The sequence below is a fragment of the Colias croceus genome, chromosome Z (assembly GCF_905220415.1).
Source record: "Colias croceus chromosome Z, ilColCroc2.1".
In the NCBI taxonomy this organism is placed as follows: Eukaryota; Metazoa; Arthropoda; class Insecta; order Lepidoptera; family Pieridae; genus Colias; species Colias croceus.
Genome location: NC_059568.1, coordinates 5,197,769 through 5,220,621, shown reverse-complemented (window position 1 = coordinate 5,220,621; position 22,853 = coordinate 5,197,769). Strand labels below are relative to the sequence as shown.

The 22,853-nt window shown below is 32.8% G+C and overlaps 1 protein-coding gene across 2 annotated transcripts; it reads left to right on the top strand.

Moving 5' to 3' along the window:
• The first annotated feature begins 1,987 nt into the window (after window positions 1-1,987).
• On the top strand, window positions 1,988-22,642 carry LOC123705238 (UDP-N-acetylglucosamine--peptide N-acetylglucosaminyltransferase 110 kDa subunit-like). 2 transcript variants are annotated; one of them, XR_006753279.1, is made up of 9 exons: window positions 1,988-2,677; window positions 15,772-16,166; window positions 16,560-17,785; window positions 17,980-18,271; window positions 18,360-18,540; window positions 18,708-18,812; window positions 21,412-21,594; window positions 21,899-22,018; window positions 22,519-22,642. XR_006753279.1 is itself a non-coding variant. In XM_045653935.1 (8 exons), the coding sequence occupies exons 1-7, from the start codon at window positions 2,559-2,561 to the stop codon at window positions 21,569-21,571; spliced, it is 2,478 nt and encodes an 825-aa protein (XP_045509891.1). In that variant the 5' UTR covers window positions 1,988-2,558; the 3' UTR covers window positions 21,572-21,594; window positions 22,519-22,642. The 2 variants fall into 2 exon arrangements, 1 of the variants encoding a protein (XP_045509891.1); XM_045653935.1 differs by lacking the exon at window positions 21,899-22,018.
• Window positions 22,643-22,853: the final 211 nt, after the last annotated feature.

The window sequence follows — 22,853 nt, the reverse complement described above, 5'->3', positions numbered from 1 at the left end:
AGCTTCTATCGCGGGCCTTGAGCGCGGGGACAGAATCGAGAAATTCCGTAACGAAAAACCTCACGCTCTCCGCTCCGATGAGCGGAGGTGTGGCTTGAAGGCATAGCATGCAATAGCTTTACCGCGGTAGTCCCCGAGTGCCACACGTCTTTTTTAACTTATTTATTAATTGTGTACACATATTAAATTGATTAGAAGGATGTTTAAAAAATATCATTAGCCTTTATTTTACTGTTCTACGAAAAACTATTTTTACCAGCGCTAATTAATAACACAACCAATGTAATTGGATCCAAATAACAAGAAAATAATTAATTAGTCTCATACGTTCCTAATGCGTAATTAATAACAAAGATCTCTAATTAAGATAGAATAACAATACAATAATCGCACTTCAGCGTCGTTAAACTGAAGACAAACCCCTCGTTACATGTAACCGAGTCCATTATAAATTTAAAGCAACAATTACATGTTTGGTTAACGTTTAGTAGGTCAGTGGGTCATCAGGAGTTACCTTTGTCACTTGTCAAAGCAATCGTATGGACATGCTCTTTGAACAGTGCTTTTACACGTGTGTAATTTCATGATGAAACTAATTAAAGTTATAATAACAACAATTAATTAGTTTCATCCCCATTCTTTTAACTCGCTTATATTGGGTGCGACTGTATGTTTGTTTGTAAGCCAGTGTGACTGGCTCTTTTAGACTATAATTTGACCCCTTTAACGAAACGAATAGATTTAACTCAAACTTTGTACACTTATCAAGGATCGATGACAATATATTAATTAAATAAGTTTAACTAATCATAGCTTTCGAATACTAAATATTGTTAAAATAATAGTTTTCATATTCAGTTTTCATATCATTAAACCGTCATTTTTAGTTTATTACAATATTTAAGATTATTTGTGTCATGAGTTCAAAATGGCCGCGCCTGGACGTTCATAATCCTTGTAAACTTTGATGCATTGCACAGTATTTTCTTTTATACATACATTGCACAGTTACATTGTACGTGAGAAACTAACTGAGACTGCTAGGTACATTCATTATTTAACTTGCCACTTGAAGCACTATACGCAGAGCGTTGCAAGCTATTATATCTACTATATTTTCCGTTTTTATATTTCTCCATACTGTAAGGTTTACGGTACAATGAATGCTTTTTGTTGAGAACTTGTTGAGAATGTCGATTTCAATATTGAACTTGCATTTCAGCAAAGCGAAGAATTCTCAGAACATAGATATTAGAAAAATATATGGAAATACCCTTGTTCTATATTCGTATTCAAAGTAAATTGTATCAGGTATAATAATTGTACCTTTATTGACAGTAATTGTATCACGCGCTTCTAAAATTACATAGACGGCATTACGTAATCAAAGCACTATATTATATACTATTGCATATACCCTTAATAGAATTGAATGGCCTTTGAGTTGTATGCAGACACTACAATCTTGATGATAGAGTTCAGAATCTGTAAAGGCATGCTGTAATACCTCGTTAGTACTAAATTACTGAACTATTTCGTTTGAATTGTAAAGAGTAATAAACTACACAGTGTTACTAAAGACTTTATGAATAACAAGAAAATATCCCTTAAATTAATTTACTTTTAAATTTTCCTAAACTCCCGAGACCTTTCCATAAAAACGCCTTCATGCTTCTATTTATAGAGAGCTTAATAATCAATTAAAATTTGATGATATAGTTTCCTTTTTTCTAATTTAACACGATGTATAAGCGAATTCTTCGCCTCAATGAGCACTACATCCATTAGTATGTTGCAATTTCAGCAGTTTCAAATCTGATTTTAACATTGGACTTACAATTTTAATAATTTAATGGTTTGTGCAAAACTGCGTCTTATTCATATGGTGGAGAGTATAAATTTAATATTCTCGATGGTTGCGCAGAGTATAGTCGTGAAGGGAAGTACACTTAGAGGGATTTCTGAAAGCTCGTAGCGTTCGGAACCAGCAGCAGTCGTGCCCAGCGCCCGCCGCGTCTAGCCGCCTCCACTTACAATCGATATTCGCGAACACGCTTTTATTAACACGTAAACATTTGACGACTGTTTAAAAGTTTTACAGCGTACCTACATGATTGAAATACATCATGTCTTCCACATTGTGACAGCATAAAATTTAAATGGCTCGAGCGGCTGACGCTCTTTTTAACTTTCAAACTAATATTTGAATTTCGCATAAGTTTTAGAACATTAATGACGTACGCATCCCCAGACAATGGCGGGCTTGTGTTTAATTTTGAATTAGAATTTTTATATTAGCTTGAATACATAATTATCTTATTTAATATTCACGTTTAAATAAGTTTAAAATAATAATTAAATCACACGAAAAAAAAATCTGAATTTTCAAAATTACTCCTCAAAATGACGTATTTTCAAGACAAATTTGATTGATCCAGTCCCATGATTCGAATTCCCGCGGTTAGCGCGCGCGCCTGAAGGTCGGCGCTTGCGTCGTCTTTGGCACTGCGCGGGCGCGTGCAGTCGATGTGAGCGGGCACTGGGGACATGACCGTGTTATGGATTACCAATGCGTCGTCGTGTACACGGTCATCAACATCGCACCGCCGAAACTCGCGTCCCAAGCGGCGGACTTTTCGAATGGTTGCGTCGACTGGATTAAGAATAAAATTAAAAGGTAGGTATAGGTAGTAGTTTTGTCGGGAAATAATTACTTATGTCTTAACTGTCTACTGATTTTTCAGGGAAATTTAGTCTATTTTTTGTTGTTGTTTTTTTTTTTGTATTGAAGCGCGATTAGAAACTCAATCAAGTGAAATTTCTTACGTTATACTTCCGGATAAAGATGGTAATAATTTTTATGGATTCAACAGCCGGTTTTCGATTATGTATTTGATGTAAAGAAGTCAGAAATCGTAGTTTAATGCTGCATAAATATTTTCTTATAATATACTAGCTTTCCGCCCGCGGCTTCGCCCGCGTTTTCAAAGAAACACCCGCATAGTTCCCGTTCCCGAGGGATTTCTGGGATAAAACCTATCCTATCTCTCAATCGAATTGCACATGATGTGCGAATTTTATTATAATCGGTTAAGTGGTTTAGGAGTCTATTGAGGACAAACATTGTGACACGAGATTTATATAGGTATATTTAGGGCCGATTTTTCAATGCTTGGATAAAACTTATTCGTCCAATCTATATATATAAAAATCAATGCCACTTTTCGTTGTAATTCCATAACTCGAGAACGGCTGAACCGATTTCGATAATTCTTTTTTTATTATATTCCTTGAAGTACGAGGATGGTTCTTATGTAGAGAAAACGTTAATATGTACCACGGGCGAAGCCGGGGCGGACCGCTAGTAAGGTATAAAACTACCATTTTAAAAACGTATTCTAATTGCCCATATTTGACAGTTTACGTGACATTTTAATACTATCGTGTAATACTTTATTGGACGGATAAGTTTTATCCAAGCATTGAAAAATCGGCCCTAAGAAGAAAGATTATGACAAAAGCTTTCTTAAATCTTAAACAAAACAATTCTCAATACAGAAAGCGGCCTTTAGTATTTAATACGAATTACGAGGATGAAGTTTAAACCCGTTGATAAAACTAAAAAAGAAATAAAAAAAACATTGCTTGTACAACAAAATAAATAGACGCTTAATTTAATTTATCGATCCATGTTTTCCTGAAACTGTATTTAAACCGTGGCTAAATACCGTACAAGTTTGTATGAATAAAATATGTGACCATAACAGGTGATGGCTATCAAGAATGCTACGGACAAATAATTGCTATGCTATTATCCAATCGATCTATCGATATTATAAAATATTCTAGAATTTCTGTTTATTTTTCCGTGGCAAATAAAAATTTTAAAAGCAAGTCATCGTTGAAAAATCTTTAAATCGTTTTTACTTGTCATAAGTCTTTACAAAATGGTTGTTTTTACAAATATAAAAATAATATTATTAACATTTTATATCATGTTACTTCGCAATAAAATTTTGAATTTCAACTAGCAAGGGAATTTTGATGAAAACGAATATTATAAGTAATTTTCAAAGTGAAATTCAGGCAACTTTATTTAGTACCGACTCAATATAATTATTATATCTTAGATCTAAGGTAAATATTTGGCAGATGTATTGTAAAAAATAATAAACACGTTTCAGGAATTTTATAACACTTTTTTACAAAATTGTAAAACTGAATGTCAAGGTAATATGCATAAAAATCAATATTACATTCAACGGAAATATTACTTTAAACTATTGTAAAATGAATGTGATGATTTCCTTTCATAATCGATATTTATATCGCTTATGAAAGCCAGAACAAAGTCTATTAGTAAAAGAGATGTATATCAAAACAATTCGCTATATACAGGGTGTCCCACTGTTGGTATACTAAGCGCGAAGGGCCTTGTAGTCTTGCACACACTGATCACGAAAAAAAAAGACTTCTAAAACAACAAAATTAGATCAATTTTTTTTAATTTGCCTGAAAATCCATGTTTTCTTCTCTAAGTTCGCGCAGCCGGCGTAGATGCTTCGCTAATGTGAGCATTTTGTTTATAAAAACATAATCTTAAACGATGGGTCACGTATCTACTAGTAGCAAACCTGGGCGGGTTGCTTGTTATGGGTGTATAAATAGAGTTTTAAGAATGCATCTATTTGAAAAACAAAACTTCGTCTGGATTTTTTAAAGTATTTTTCACGTACTCAGCGTTTGCAAAACTATAACCTCCTTTGAGCTTAGTATGTGGTATACCAACAGTGAGACACCCTGTATAGTAGTTGTTGCAAACTTATAAAGGTTAAGATGAGATCTACATGGTTTATTATTTAAAGGTGAAAAGGTTTTCCCAACTTACTTTTTGACTCTCGGGGGATTAACCTTATCAATCTTTGGAAATAAAGCCATGAGCTATGGGCTATTTATTAAAATTGTAAAATAAGAAATTATTGTTACTAATATTATGTATTATTAAGCTGATGAGTTTGTTTTTTTTGAACGCGCTAATCTCAGGAATTTCTGGACCGATTTGAAAAATTATTTCGGAGTTAGATAGCCCATTTATCGGGGAAGGCTTATAGGCTATATATCATCACGCTAAGACCAAACAGGAGCGGAGCAACGCGGGTGAAACCGCGGGGCGCAGCTAGTTACTAATATAATAAATGCGATAGAGTTCACTTGTTTTTCTGTCAAGTCGCAACGTAAAAAAATCACTTTTCATATGATTTTTATGTCTGGAGATAGTAGATCTAGAGCATTCTCTACTCTCTAATGTCATTACATTACCTGGGTGTAAGGTCTTATTGCAAAGGGAATTTGATTTTAATACGCGGACGAAGCTGGGGGCCGTAAGCTAGACGTACTAATACATCTACGTACCGTTTTTTACGTAAATGTGAAATTAATATAATTACTTATTTCAATTTAAAAGTTTTAATAATAAATGTAAATATTATATTTCTTTCTTTAAAAAACTACTCCTAACATAATGAATACATTGAAAACTTCGCAGATATTTTACTTCTACTTCACAATAGAAAGTTAAGAACCCTTGAGAATTTATATTAGACGACTAGAGAAATATAATTATATAACAACAATTTTTCTTTTTAAATTTTATGAAACTTATTAAGGAAGGATGGTAAATTAAAAGCGTTTAGTAAAAGTTTTCTGTTATACGAAAAAAAAAACATCTCGCGCGGATTGACCCGTGGACGAACCCGAGGGCAAAAACAAATATTTCTATTGACGTATAATTTCTGTAAAATATTCGTCCAAATCTATGCAGTAATAATATAGATTAACAAACATACACACATTCATCCTCACAAACTTTTACATTAATAATATTAGTAGGATAATCTAAACTAATATTTGTTTGTTTGTTTGAATGTCCTAATCTCGGGGGCTACTGGCCCGATTTGAAAAATTCTTTCGGTGTTAGATAGCTCATTTATCGAGGAAGGCTGTAGGGTATAGAGCCACGGGGGTGTTAGCGCGTGGAGCAGCTAGTATTATTATAATAATGACTGTTAAAATCAGAATTGATCATATAATTATTCTGATATGAGGAAAATATATTTTTTTATAAATAGACTTCAAATTAATTAAAATGACTTACAGCATATGAAAATAATTAAAAATGTGTATAACGTAGCAATTAATCTATATCTACCTACGCGTATTAATATTTTATACTCAATGTTGTATTCAAATTCAAATTCAAATTATTTATTTCTTCCTTTTACAATATGTCCTTAACTAATTTGTGATTGGAACACTCCTAGTAAGCAAACAAAATGCTTGTGTCAGGAGGTTCCGCTCTTCCTTAACACTATAAGATACAGAAACAGAAAAAAACAATAAGAATACAATGCAAAAACAGGAAAGAAAAGAAAGAATTTAATAAAATCTCTCTCTCTGTGTGTGTGTGTGTGTGTGTGTGTGTGTGTGTGTGTGTGTGTATAAAATATTAATACGCGCAGGTAGGTATATATAATCGTGATTATAAAAGTAAGTATATTATAAAGATGTATCGTGTATAGGTGTTTCATCTCAGTACACTCAAAATTCTCATAAAATAGGTCAAGGTGAAAATTTATATTAATATTAAATACTTCGATCAGATCGAAACTTATAAAACATTTTCAATTACTTGTTTGATTAATTTCTACCCGAATATATTTAAAAGTAAATAGAATTTCGATACTTCATGATTGACTCCATACAAATATCAGGAAATGAGATGGAAAAAATATATGATATTTATGAGATAAAAGAAACATAACATTATAATCTATACTAATATTATAAAGATTAAGAGTTTGTTTGTTTGCACGGGCTAATGTCACGAACTACTGGTTGGATTTGAAAAATCTTTCAGTGTTAGATAGCCCATTTATCGGGGAATAGGAGGCTATAGGCTTTATAATATCATCACGCTAAAGCCAACGGGAGTAGAGCAACGCGGGTAAAACCGCGGGGCACACCGCACAGCTAGTTTAAAAATATGAATCTTTAATAAATAAATAAAAAATAAAATAAAATAAATAATTTAAAATACTCCTGTATTAGAGTATCTGAATCTTGCACCACAGTCTTATTTTCAACTAGCTGTACCCGCGACTTCGTCCGCGTGGAACAGTGACTGCGGGCAGCATATTTGAATTACAAACAGTTTGTGTAGCTGAAAATCTACTCTACAGTAATGCTACCCTATAAACGATGTTTGACGTATGGCCATCGGGGACGAAAGCATACAGGCTCCTAGGATTGCTAACGCGTGACAGAGCTACATATAACTGACCGTGCGAGAAACAGCTGATACTAAGATCTACACCAACAACTTTAAGCGTCTGACCTTGGGCTTTATTGATTGTCATCGCAAAACATAGGCTCACCGGAAATTGCACTCGCTTAAAACTGAATGGAAAATTATTTGGTATGACGACTATAACTTTTTTATTTATGAACCGATTGACATGAAATAAAAACTAAATGTTAAGTGAAGCTTATCACAATATATTAGTAAAACCGCATCTAAATCGGATAAGCCGTTTCTGAGATTAGCATGCATACACATACAGACAAACATACAAAAAAAATAACTTCAGTTTTGGGTTCAGGAACGATTTAATAATAACTCCTGCTAATTTTTTTTACATATTTTCATTGTACAGATATCACTTTTCTACAATTTTATAATTTAAATATACTATAATGCAATTTGTGCAGGTTTTAGGCTGAGCAAAAATCTAAATAAAGGTCCTTTGAACTCCTCCCCCCCTACTGCATCCTCAGCTTACCCCCCCCCCCCCCCTTGGGGACTTTCGATATGACAACCTGGACGTAATAAATTTATTTATGTGTTATTATTATCGTACATTGTACAGTGTATCAATAGAATGCCTTAGCAAATGTTCGCCGTGATTACTTAAATGGTCATAACTTTTTTATTTATTAACCGATTAACATGAAATAAACACTAAATGTTAAATGAAGCTTACCACAATATATTAGTGAAAACCGCATTTAAATCGGATAAGCCATTTCTGAGATTAGCGTGTTCAAACATACAGACAAACAGACAAACAGACAAACAGACAAACCGACAAACAGACAAACAGACAAAAAATTTTTTAACTACAGTTTTGTGTTTGGGATCGATTTAATAATAACACCTACTCATTTTTTTTTACATATTTTGATTGTACAGACACGACTTTTCTAGAATTTTATTATATGTATTGATGATATTGATGACATGAAATAAAAACTAAATGTTAAGTGAAGCTTATCACAATATATTAGTAAAACCGCATCTAAATCGGATAAGCCGTTTCTGAGATTAGCATGCATACACATACAGACAAACATACAAAAAAAATAACTTCAGTTTTGGGTTCAGGAACGATTGAATAATAACTCCTGCTAATTTTTTTTACATATTTTCATTGTACAGATATCACTTTTCTACAATTTTATAATTTAAATATACTATAATGCAATTTGTGCAGGTTTTAGGCTGAGCAAAAATCTAAATAAAGGTCCTTTGAACTCCTCCCCCCCTACTGCATCCTCAGCTTACCCCCCCCCCCCTTGGGGACTTTCGATATGACAACCTGGACGTAATAAATTTATTTATGTGTTATTATTATCGTACATTGTACAGTGTATCAATAGAATGCCTTAGCAAATGTTCGCCGTGATTACTTAAATGGTCATAACTTTTTTATTTATTAACCGATTAACATGAAATAAACACTAAATGTTAAATGAAGCTTACCACAATATATTAGTGAAAACCGCATTTAAATCGGATAAGCCATTTCTGAGATTAGCGTGTTCAAACATACAGACAAACAGACAAACAGACAAACCGACAAACAGACAAACAGACAAAAAATTTTTTAACTACAGTTTTGTGTTTGGGATCGATTTAATAATAACACCTACTCATTTTTTTTTACATATTTTGATTGTACAGACACGACTTTTCTAGAATTTTATTATATGTATTGATGATAAAGGTGGCTAGATAAACAAGAGCTGTCTCTGGCTTCGACTGATAAAGTTTATCATAACAATTTATATTCCAAAGCTCGATTTACGACAAATAAATATAATTGAAACCGAGAGACGGTACTTCACGTTGGTAAATTATAGGGATCTTTGTTAGTTCTTTTCCATGATATTATAAGTAAAAATTATATTAACCTGTGGATTAACAAATACAAAATTCAATCTTCAAAAACGGCATTGTAACGCACACATGATTAGACGTCAAAGTAAGATGGCATGATTCAACTATCGTGAGCAAAAGAGACAACTAATTTTGTGGCTAATTAGCTAAATTTCGACATATCAGAGTACATATCTGTCAACTGTGATATCAGTCTCGGATTATTATATCTATTATTCTATCTAAATTTTTCTACAAAGGTAGGTCCACATGTATCATCAAGTAATCGTATCCGTATCAGGCGTATCGTATCGAGTATGCGTATCCTAAGTGTGGACGTCCATTTTGACCATACAGTATCTCACGACATTAGATTATACAATATACATTATTATTAGTATTACTGATACGCGGTTAACCGCGATCGGGTTGTATCATGATAATATTATGAAGTGTATCATGATCGCGATCATTTTGCGTCCACACTAGCAATCATACGCGACGAAGATCTGATGCTTGAAAATGATCAAATGTGGAGCCACCTTTATAGGTGTGAAATGATAGAAGAAATTATGATATAGACTATAATAGGGAAGAAATACGATACGTAGATCGTTAGTAACATATCCGTGTACAAGTTCAATGCGTTCGTAATTAGTATAGCCTCAGGCAGATGCATATATATTTTGTTCTGCTGTTTCATTTACTGTACTATTACGCTATATATATTTTCTTGGAACGGATAGTTAACAAAAGATTAATCAGATTTCTGGAGACCAACAATCAACTTTCTGTTAATCAATATGGGTTTAGACGTGGTAAATCTACGAGTGATGCTGTCCATGAACTTATCAACTTAATTATCACCAATTTGGATACTCATAAAAAATGCTTGACAATCTTTCTCGATTTAGCCAAAGCATTTGATACAGTCTCTATCCCTCACCTATTATATAAACTAGAGCGTAGTGGTGTGCGTGGTATCCCACTAAAACTAATGAGTGACTATTTGACTGATAGAAGACAACGTGTCAGGCTTAATAATGATGTAATCAGTGGCGAACTATCAGTAAAATATGGCATTCCTCAAGGAAGTATCCTCGGGCCAACGCTCTTCTTGACTTATATCAATGGGCTGTGCAACCTCAATCTATCCAAGGGCAAAGTCATCACCTTTGCCGATGACACTGCCCTTTTCTTTTTTGGTAATTCATGGGAGGAGGTATTCGAATATGCTCAACAGGGATTTAACAGTGTCTGTAAATGGCTTCAATACAATATTCTTACGTTAAACGTCACAAAAACCAAATATATGGCCTTTGCTCATAGATCTAAACTACTTCCATCGTCATCTTTTACTATTACAGCCCACTCATGTTCTTCAACTCTCTTAAATTGTCAATGTCCATCACTCGAGAGGGCTGAAACAGTTAAGTATCTTGGCATAACCGTTGATCAGATACTATCATTCAAACCACATATAAACATACTCGTGAGCCGATTGCGTAAGTTAATTTTCATTTTTAAGGGTATAAGGCACATTGGTGATCAACAAGTGATCAAAATGGTATACTTCGCTTTAGGTAGTTCTATAATAAATTATTGCATCACATCTTGGGGCGGTAGTGCAAAGACTTACCTTTTAGAAATTGAGCGAGCCCATCGCTCAATACTCAAAGTTGGGGCTGGTCTTCCATACCGATTCCCTACTACCGAGTTGTACAAAACGTGGGACGTATTGACTGTTAGGCAATCGTTTATCCTTCAAACTATAATAAAACAGCATACTCAACTAGATTTTGACGAAAACCTGCAATTTAGCCAACGCCGTAAAGATAAAGTATGCCCGACGTCACAATTTAAAAGTTTTCATTCGCACAAATTTTTCTGTTTCATGGGTCCATTTCTTTACAACCAATTAAATAAAACCTTAAATATATATTCCCAAAATAAATATAAATGTAAATCAGCTGTAACTAATTATTTAAAATCCCTAGACTACCAACAAACTGAAGATCTTTTAATTACCAAAACCTAATTTTTCTCTTCCAGACTGTATCCTTCTGTACATGACGAACAAAAACACACATGAAAATATCTACGCTCAGACACACACACACACACACACACAGACACTTAAACACACACGCTGATACACACAAGCACACACAAATACAAACTTACATATTATACACGCGCACAAGTACATGCAAACACACACACAGATTTCACTAACACATTGGTCACGCATATTAGTATTAAGTTTCTATTGTTTTGTTTTTCTGTTCTTATTTTTTTAGTTAGTTATCACTTATCAGTAGTGTTATCCGCGAGGGGGGCTAGTGATCTGTACTACAGGTCTTTCACAGACCTATTTCAGACACTAGTCCTTCACAACGAACATGCTACATTTAAATACAGTTAGTTTGTAATAGTTTTTAAGCTGTTGTGAAGGCAATAAATGAACTTTTTATTTTTTATTTTATTATTTATTTATTATTTTCTAACTATACTAGAGAACATACGCTGTTCTGTGTATGTCCGAACTGTAATAGTCGTTATGTTTTCTGAAAACTTCTGATATTTATCAAAATATATTGTATAAAGTTTTCTTGTTTATGAGAAGATTTTGTCCTAATATAGGTACGATATACACTAAAAAAATAATTCGGTATTTTATTATCATTTTCATAAAAGGTTACCTATTGTATTTTTTTTTTTTCAAATAGAACCAAGAAACTCAGTTTCACAAGGAAAACAGTTATTACAATGGCAAGCATATTCATATTGCAATTTTAAAATAGGTAGGTATATTGCTTATAAAACGTTAAAAGCGCAATTTTTAACGTAATCGCAGAAGTCCCCCAGGCAGAATGCTACATAGTACACTGTACACAGTCGGATCATGAATAAGTAATACCAATCATGAGAATTCGCGACATGTTAACAATTGACTATTGCAACCTTGAACTACGTGAATGTCACAAAGTTTATGTATATGTATAATGTTTCAATGTATCTGATTATCAGCTGCAGCTTTATTCGTGAAAAAAAAAGCTGTGATGTCATCTCTGTGCGAAATTTTATTCAGGTCTGATCGGTCGTTTTTGCGTGAAGGAGTCACAAACATTCATCTTTACAGACTTTCACATAATGCTCACTGTAATCTATCTTTATGAGAAGTTTTATCCAGATCCGATCTGTCGTTTTTGTGTGAAGGAATCACAAACGTCCATTCTCTCTCTTACCGGTCTATACTAATATTGTGGACTGTCCGAAGCTTTAAATCTATGATTTATGTCATACTAGCGGTCCGCCCCGGCTTCGCCCGTGGTACATATTTCGCAATAAAAAGTAGCCTATGTCCTTTCTCGGGTAACAAAATATCTCCATACCAAATTTCATGCCAATTGGTTCAGTGGTTTAGGCGTGATTGAGTAACAGACAGACAGACAGACAGAGTTACTTTCGCATTTATAATATTAGTATGGATTGTGAGAAGTAGATTTTTTCAATCCGCAAAATAAAGTTCTCTTTTAGTTCAAAAAAAAGGTGTGCGTGTACTAGTGTACACACGTAATAAGTGAAACTTCTTTATGACCTTATTTTTCAAAAAATAATTTACTATATAATCACGCGTGGTAGGGATAAGACAAAGATGGCACGTAACGGAAAAATGTCACACGTAACGAAAAAATGTTACACTAATTTTTTTTCCAACCCCGACAAAGAAGTTTCACTTCAATTATTTCTTTTTCTCATGCAAAATGATTACAAGTTCAGAAGGACAAAACAAAGACAGTATAAAATAAAATAAAAATTGATGATGTTTTGCTATCGGTCAAAATCCTCACAAAGGAGAATATAATAATTATACTATACGTGTTATTCAAACACATTTTTCATGAACACGAATAAAATTTGGACAGCTTCGTAAAAAATGAAAATCTATTTATCACAGAATCAAAGTCTGCGGTTCGTCAAAGTAAATGTATGTACAAATTGAGGTGTTATTCAAAAATTCTCCATACTCGGGAATTTTCCTTTTTATATCGCGGTCCTTGTGCGAAAGTGAGAAACGATAACTATCGAGTCAGGCTTTCATAAATCTCAGGGTACGATCATAGTTTGTGACTGGTTTACCTCCTCTTGTTGGATTTTACGTAGGTAGGTATAAAAAATATAATATAGGTAGGTATTTATAAAAACATATTTTTAAGTGGAACTTCTTTAGGCGCGTTGTGAGTAAATTTTCCAGGTCGCGTCATGGCATTACCGTCACGTCATGGAGTAAGGTGACGATTTTTGTATTTTGTAAGTTTTATTCTGACAGTGGTAAGGACTTTGGACTTTATCTATGAGGTTCAAGACCAGGAAATAAATTGGCTTTTCAATAAAATTTATCTCTGCATATCATGAACATGTCATGAGTCATGAACACATCACCACTTCTAAATGAAAAACATCGTTAGAAAACCGATATTTCGAAGATTCAAAATTTCGATGAAATATGACATCTGCCAACCCGCACTTGGCCAGCGTGGTGGATTATGGCCCATACGCTCATAGGAGTCCCAGAAGTGGGAGGGTATATGGGCTGAAGATGATGAATATACCTAGTTCATGTAGCTGGTTGCGGTGTATGTAGGCCGGTGCGATTCAAAAGTGCTTCTAAAATAAGAAGTGGACGAATAAATGTTTGAGTTAGAGATTGAGTTTTATACGGCACGGTGGTTTCATAATATGCAGATTTTGTCTAAAAATAGGGATCGTTCGAACTTATAGAAATAACTTCCTAAATATTATGTGCTTCCAACGATCTGTTCAAAAAAAAACAAAATATATTTCAAAGCACTTTTTTTAAATGGTTGTATCCGATTTATATTTTGACCATAAAAGTATTAATTATTGAAATTTACTGTATAATACATATATATGAAAAAATAGATAACGCTTTGAAACCCGTGGAAGATAGATTTAGCGGTTTGCTATTTAGGTAATTGTGATTAAAATAAAGTTGTAGTATGAAATATGATACAGTACAATGTACTTATATACCGACACTGCTTATGATTTTAATAACATAGACGTATATTATTACAGATTCTATGTAATTATTTTCTCATTTGGTAACAAAATGTATTTATTATACGGTCAATATTGCCATACACTAAAAATAAAATCTCATATATCTAGCTATAATTTGCCTTATACCTTTGTTCGTTCCGATTTTCGAAAAGATTTGTTTTTCAAATTATTTAGAAAAAATATATCTAAGACCCTACAGGAAATCTATTTATATTTCCAATTCAAGTCGAGTACAGGTAATGAGTTCGAGCTTGACCTCTTTTCAGAGAGAAGAAAAAAAAATTCATTCACATATTTCGACTTGGCCGTGGCTGGAATAAAAGCCGAAAGCAAATACGTTATTTTACGTTTTATAGAAGTAGGTCTAGAAGTAAATCAAGTTACATAATTTTCCTAACGATAAATACGATATCCTTGGAACATAAAAGATACATTTATGCTAAGTATTTATCTTTTAGCGGGAGAGTGTCAAATTTCGATCCCCATTTTTTACCGCCAATTTATTTTGTGCCCGAAAAAGGAGAGGATTGAGCCATTTCACCCCAAACACAAAGGCTTCGTAAACCGTTTACTTGTTATAATGGATAGATAAAATCTTTACGATCGTAATATTGATAAATGTATATTTGTGATATATTTGCAATCGATCTTCAATAAATGCGTTAAGAACTTGCAATAACTGATGTCAAATAAAATAACCTTATATTTATAGCTAGAAATGTTTTGTAAACAACAAGATTAAAAGCAAAATAAGTTGTATTTTAATTTTACATTTAAAATATTTATTATACAGACATGTAACATAACATACTGTTACGGCATTTTTTTAATCGGCTTATGTCTGTTTCTAGATAACTTTTTAAACGTTTTCAACGGATTTCAAGAAATTTTAACTGGAGAAGTTCATACAATTTAATGAATTCCGTCTAGCAACCATTTTGTTTTAAATTTTACATCTCTTTCATTAAAACCACTCTCAGCTTAATCTAGAGCTGATGTATAGATTATAAGCTAGTATAGTGCTTTTTACTTTTTAAATGAGAAAAATCTTTGAAACGAATAAATGAAATTGTATTTTTGTTTAAAAGCTGGGCGCAAATTTATTGTAATTTAAAAATAAATAATGGCTTGATTGCTTTATATAGATATTTAACATTTCATCATTTAAAATTTTAATAGAAGATAATGATAAAGAAAAATAATAAAGATGATAAAAACGTAGGTACAGTATCAAAATCATAATTAACAACAAACATTTGGAGAAAATATTACTTCCCTGCTTTGTTTATCTCAATAGAGAACGAAATTTATTGCATACCGATAGCATTTTAGTTGAATAAATTTATTACCATTTGCAAAATAATCGTACAATTTTCCGCGCATAAACTGTTACCTCGTTCTGAATCATACGCCAAAACCTGATTGATTGTTAACACATCAAATCGATTGAATTTTGTTTATAATTCCAGAGCGGTAGCAGTATATCTCCAATCGCTGAAGCTTACTCCAAACAATGGGATTATACACGGGAATTTGGCATGTTTGTATTACAAACAAGGTTTCATAGACTTAGCCATAGACACATACAGGCGAGCTATTGAATTACATCCCAATTTCCCTGACGCTTACTGCAATCTTGCCAACGCCCTCAAAGAGAAAGGCCTCGTTAATGAAGCGGAAGAATGCTACAGCAAAGCATTATATTTGTGCCCTTCGCATGTCGATTCACTTAATAACCTCGGAAACGTTAAAAGAGAACTGGGGAAAATTGAAGAAGCCACTGAGCTGTACATGAAAGCTTTGGAGGTCTTCCCTAATTTTGCTGTCACTCACAGCAACTTAGCATCTTTATTGCAACAACAAGGTAAATATCATATTATAATGATAATATTGAACAATACGCGAAATGACTTGAAAAAAATACTATAAAACATTTCGCTCATTACGCAGCATGGAGCATGGCCTCGTTAGACATTTTATTGTAACTCTCTAACGATATCTATTAGTTTCATTCCACTCTGATATCATTAAATCCTTAACAAGACAAACAACAACGTGTTATATTTGTAATATGTTTGTTTGTTATTTATGTCTGATATTATTATGATTGTATTGTGATAAAATAAATGCGAATTATTATGCCTTGCGAAATAAATGTGAATTGTAACCAATCGTTACGTTGTTAAATTTTACGGTCGTTAATTATTCGATTATCACAAGAGTACAATACTCAATTGTGATAATTATCTCGTTTCAGGAAAATACCATGAAGCGCTTATGCATTATGAACAAGCAATTAACATTCAACCAAAGTTCGCGGATGCCTACAGCAATATGGGGAACACATTAAGGGAGTTACAAGATATATCGGGGGCTTTAAAATGTTTTAAAAAAGCGATTGAAATAAATCCCTCATTTGCCGACGCCCATTGCAATCTAGCTAGCATTTACAAAGATACGGGTAATATTACTGAAGCGATTGAAGCATATAAAAAGGCTCTTTCATTAAGAGATGATTTTCCGGACGCTTATTGTAATTTAACACATTGTTTGCAAATTGTCTGTGATTGGGATGATTACGAGGAACGTATGAGTAAAATTGTTTCTATAGTCGAAGGTCAATTAAATAGTGAAAAATTGTCATCAGTCCATCCTCATCATTCCATTTTATATCCTTTAACTAATAAGTGTAGAAGAGAAATTGCAGCAAAACATGCATCATTATATTTAGAAAAAGTTAAAGGAATAAACATAGAACACAATACAAATAGTAACGAGAGAAAAGGTCGATTACGTATTGGTTATGTTAGTAGTGATTTCGGAAATCATCCGACTTCGCATTTGATGCAATCAGTACCCGGACTTCACGACCTATCAAAAGTTGAAATTTTTTGTTATGCATTAAATGCAAACGATGGCTCAACATTCCGTAGTAAAGTAGTCAGAGAATCTGAACATTTTGTTGATCTTTCTGAAGTAACCTGTAACACAGACGCTGTAAATAGAATAGTTAGTGATGGTATTAATATATTGGTAAATATGAATGGTTACACAAAAGGGTCCAGAAATGAAATATTTGCTTTAAAACCAGCGCCTATCCAAGTGATGTGGCTTGGTTATCCTGGTACGAGTGGTGCTACATATATGGATTATATAATATGTGATAGAATTTCGTGCCCGATGCAAGCGGAGCGTGATTTTAGTGAAAAGTTTGCTTACATGCCGTTTACGTACTTTGTTGGGGATCACATGCAAATGTTTCCTCATTTACAAAAACGGTATAGATTAAGAATTGAAAATGATGCACTGAGTGAAAATGTAGCACTATTAAATTATTTTGAGGATTTAGAAAAATATTTCAGTATTGAAACAAATACATTGATATTACATTATGATGATTTAAACCCAATAGAAGTATTAGAACAAGTCATAAACATTCCTAAATATGTGATTGAAGAAACGAAGGATTCAACCAAAAGACAAGTAATAATTGTTTATATTTAAATTCAAATTCAAATTATATTTATTTGCAAGAATGTAGTTACAAATTATAGATGTATTAATTACAATATTATGTGGCTAATACCATTCTACCCATTGATTAGGTTGGGTGTGTTTATCTCATTTATTTTGAAAAATCAAATGCCCTTAATTTATATAAAACAAATTTTTTACAGGTTTATGTTGGTGATATACCGATACAAAATGGTCTTAGCATAATATCTTGTGATGAAAGAGTAGCGAATGGAGAAGAAATTTGTACAAATATCGTGATAACATCAAGATCTCAGTATGGTTTACCAGATGATGCAATTGTTTATTGCAATTTTAATCAGCTGTATAAAGCAGATCCAAATGTATTAAAATCATGGGTGAATATTTTAAAGAAAGTCCCGAATAGTGTTCTTTGGCTAGTGAGCTTTCCGTTAGCAGGAGAACCTAATATACATAAATATTCTCAGAACTTAGGTAAGAAAGTAAAATATTGGTGATATATATTTTATCACAATTTATTGAAATAATTTAGTATTCTATATGGTAAATATTATATTTTCAGGTTTAGAACCTGGTCGAATTATATTTTCAAAAATTGCTAGTAAGGAGGAACATGTCCGCCGAGGCCAATTGGCCGACGTATGTTTAGACACACCTCTATGTAATGGTCACACAACAACTATGGATATATTATGGGCGGGCACTCCTGTTGTAACTCTCCCGGGGGACACTTTAGCGTCCAGGTATTGTAATTTTTATTATTTATTGTAGAATTTTTTAACTATGTCTAACCTAATTTGAAGTATAGTTATTTGATGTCTAACCTAATTTGAAGTACTAAAGATTTATTTTATTTTATACTAACTATTAAAATATGTCATGTGTGTTTATAATCAAATTATAATTCCAGAGTGGCCGCATCTCAACTGATATCATTGAATTGTCCCGAACTAATTGCTAGCGATAGAAGCCATTACGAGGAAATTGCTGTTAAAATAGGATTAGACGCACAATAGTAAGTAAACTTAAACTCCATATTTTGTTTCGCTTTCATTTAATTATTTAGTAAAATTTCTATCCCACCCTATCGTAGTATGAGCTTTATGCCCGCCAACATTGTAAAGCATAATTCATAGGTATATTTTAACGAGATCGCCTTTTTTAATTACCCACAACGTAATTTTTATCTGTAAATCTATTCCCTGTGGTACTACAAACATTAAACAAAAATTCCAGTCTAAACAATCATCAATTACTTCACGATTCATTGGATTGACAACCTTTCATGCCGATTCGTCTTCCTGCTTACGTTATTCAAAATAATTTTGCTCAATTCATTTTACGCGTGCTAGATAATATCTCAAAATTGCTTATGATTTAGATAAAAGGATACATGAATATGTAGTAAGGGAAATGTCAGGATCTAAACAGTGATGTTATTATGTTATGCTTCTGACCTGAATTTCAACTGTGGGCATAATGAGCTGTCTGAACGTTGGACGTATTGTTTCGGTTGGCGATAAATTGACGATCACGTTTTTATTCAAACAATTGCCTTGATGTAAATAAATTACATACTGTTTATAGTTCAACACAACGAGAAATGTTTTTCGAAGAAACGATGTTCTTTGACTGTTTATTTTGAGCAAAGCAGCTATTTCACCTGGTTTTATAATTTATAAGCTAAAACGTACGTAAAAATGTCATAAAAAAGTATTACCTACAATAATTATACTTTAACCCATAAGTATTACGTTTTTCTTCATATATTTTTTTACTGCAAAAATGGAATCAGAAGAATTTCATCACATAATTTTCACAGAGTACTTGTTGTAAAATAAATATCTATATGAAATTGAAGTGGAATTATCTGGCATGTTATAATTTTTTTTTAATGAATTTTTAAATAATTTATAGGACTCATGCAATACTTTACTGATATCATCACTACTCTGCTGCAATTTACGGTTCCAATTAAACAAACATTAATTAAAAATCTCATTAAGACCGTAATATTTTTCAACGGCAACATTTATGCCAGTTGAGTTTCAATGACTGCTAATGGTTGATATTTTTAATTTTCAACCGACTTAAAAAAGGAGGAGGTTCTTCAATTCAATTCAACTTTTTTTTGGTGTGTTACCTCAGAAATTTCGAACTAGGTGAACTCGCCATACACTGGTATTGTGGGTGCAAGTGGGCAACGATCATCATTTAACATCAGACGACTTGTCTGCTCGTTTTCTTGCTCTTGACATAAAAAAAAAATTGAAAGCTGGTGCCTCGCATGTCACCCTTTTTAAAATTGATTCAGTTGTGACACTTTGAATAAACATGGATTGCGCGATTGGATAAGAAAATTAACAAATCTGAAAGCAACGCCATCTAGTATCATTCGTTCATAACGTGATACGATACTTTTCAGGGAACGGTAGACGTGGACAAACTTCGCAGTTTTGCCGCGACTACAGTTTCATGAAGGTACCAAAATTTGACACAGTAAAGCGCCTTAGCAGTGTTCAATGTTCATGGCAAGATTGAAAATAATATAGAATCTACTAGGAAAAGATGACGGACAAAATTATGTTTTATAAAAATATAATACGACATGACGTGTCATCCGCCAAACAGCACATGGCCAGCGTGGTAGAATATGGCCTGTAATCTCATAGGAGGCCAGTGTCCCAGCAGTGGGAACGTATATGAGCTGATGATGATGATGATTAACTTCATTTCATCCAAAATAGCTTAATTTTTATAACATGAAAGATAATTATACAATTTATTATTACATCAAAGGATTTGGTATTAGTTCCTATTTCTGATGCATGATCAGAAGATACTGATCTTTTTCTTACTTTAATCCACTTTTCATTTGGACTATCTCGATTGGAACGCTATCCGCTTAAAAAATTAACTAATCTGAAATCGTTGCGGCCTGAAAATCTATTAAACTACTAAAAAAATATGTAAATGTTCGTAACAGCGCCATCTAGTATTCATTCGATCATCACATGACACGGTAGAACTTTTTAGTAAAGGCAGACGTGGACAAACATCGTAGTTTTGCCACGACTGCAGTTTCATAAAGTTACGAAATTTAACACAGTAAAGCGCTCTAATGCGTTCATATGGCAAGTTTAAGATTCATAATAATGTAGAATCGAGATGGAGCAGATGGACAAAATGTTATGATTTACAAAATAATACAAATAATATTTAGATGATGATTATTGATTAACTCCGTATGATTCAAAATAGCTTAGCAAATTTTTTAAACTTGATAGACATAAAAATATTATATTATTAACTTGTTCTATAAAATGTGTAAAAAATTATTAATATTAACTTGTGTCATGAATCTGTCGTGAATGTGCTTCACTAAATTAATGAACCTATGTAGTCCACATCCAGGAGGCTTCATGAGGCACAGTTTTCTTTACTCTTGGCCAAACTTTTGACACAAAGCAAATAAAAAAACTGATTGGATTAAGATGTCGATGCTGACGAATGACGATTATCACAAACATAGTTTGGACATCAAAAGCGCGACAGAGCCTGTGTCTTGCCACAGTAACAATTTGAATACTAAATTTACATTTTTATTTTTTCAGTCGAAAATACATTCGAGCCAAAGTTTACAACGCACGAATAGAGAGTCCTCTGTTCAACTGTAAATATTACACCGAAGGTTTAGAAGCACTTTACACTAGGATGTGGGACCTTTATGAAAATGGTTATAGCCCGGATCATATATCTGTGGTTATGGATTAAATCTGGGTTTTTACCTAGTTTTTGTAAGTATTTATGACACTTGTTTTCATTAAGGACTATAATATTTAAGACTGGCCATATCCACCAATAATAAAGGCTTTAAATTAATAAATATAAATCCAGAATTAATTTGGCATATTATTTTAGCTGTATGTTTCGGATATTTTATTACTAAGGTTACGCATCAATGTTTTATAGCGCATTCATTGTAAAGCATTTAAAACAAACAAATAATAACTAAAAGTACGGTAAAATCATTTTTAAAACCTTTATATAATTATGCCGCTAAAAGTAACTGAAACTTTGTTTTATTGAAACTCTTCATAGATGGCGTTTACAGCAAAAAGTTTAGAAGTGACGTAGTGTTCGTCCACGTGGGTTAAAATGATAGTGAAAGTCACGAGACGCATGTTTGCTAACCGCAGCCGTTAGATGGCGCTTAGTCAGGTTGTTTAAAAATAACTTTTAACTTTCACTGGTTTATATTTATATCGCGAAAATATAACTTGTATGATTAAACTTCGATGTTTGTCGTATACTGTTTCGATTTTAGATATTAGGTATCATAGTAATGTAGGTATGAAAAAAATGGGCCCCATCCAATCCTTGGTTAACTTTCACAAATAACAACACTTGAGAAGTTAACACATTTTGTACAGTTAAGTAAGACGTAAGCTGAGCTTTACAAATGTGTGAGTGATTTGTTTGTGAGTTGTTTGTTTGAACGGGCTAATCTCAAGTACTACATATACCGATTGCAAAAATAATTTTAATGTAATGTACCTAGTATAAAATGTACCACTGGTTAAACCCAGGCCAATTACTAGTGGGAAATATTAATAACATGCCGAATATTCTTTATCCTGCTATATTAAAAGATTCTGTTAGGAATGTATAATAATTAATGTTATCCATAAAATTAAAGTTTCCCTTTTGTTTAATTTCAGTTTAGAATCCGAGTGACACGTCCGTCCGGAAGGAAGTCAAAAGGAATTCTGGATCAATTAGAAGTATTACACCAATTTTAAATGTATATATGTCTTTATGTGTGAATTAAATTCTTTGTGTGTTTGTGTTTATTTATTTTGTAACATAGTATTACTAAGAGAATTTGGATAAGTGTACTCCCGTGTTCCTTTTTTGGGTACCTATGCAGTAGATGAAGTAAATATTAATTATTACACTGATTTATTTACAAATAAGTAAGTGATTAGCCTTCTGTGTCTTGTTAGACCGAGATTTTTTTTGTTGTTTGTTTCCACAGATTTGAGACCTGGACTAA

Bases quoted from the DNA above. Each gene is read 5' to 3' on its own strand.
- LOC123705238 (XM_045653935.1), top strand. From the start codon at position 2,559: ATGGATTACCAATGCGTCGTCGTGTACACGGTCATCAACATCGCACCG. The intron at 16,167-16,559 runs GTAAATATCATA...ATCTCGTTTCAG, and splicing joins ATCTTTATTGCAACAACAAG to GAAAATACCATGAAGCGCTT. The intron at 18,272-18,359 runs GTAAGAAAGTAA...TTATATTTTCAG, and splicing joins TAAATATTCTCAGAACTTAG to GTTTAGAACCTGGTCGAATT.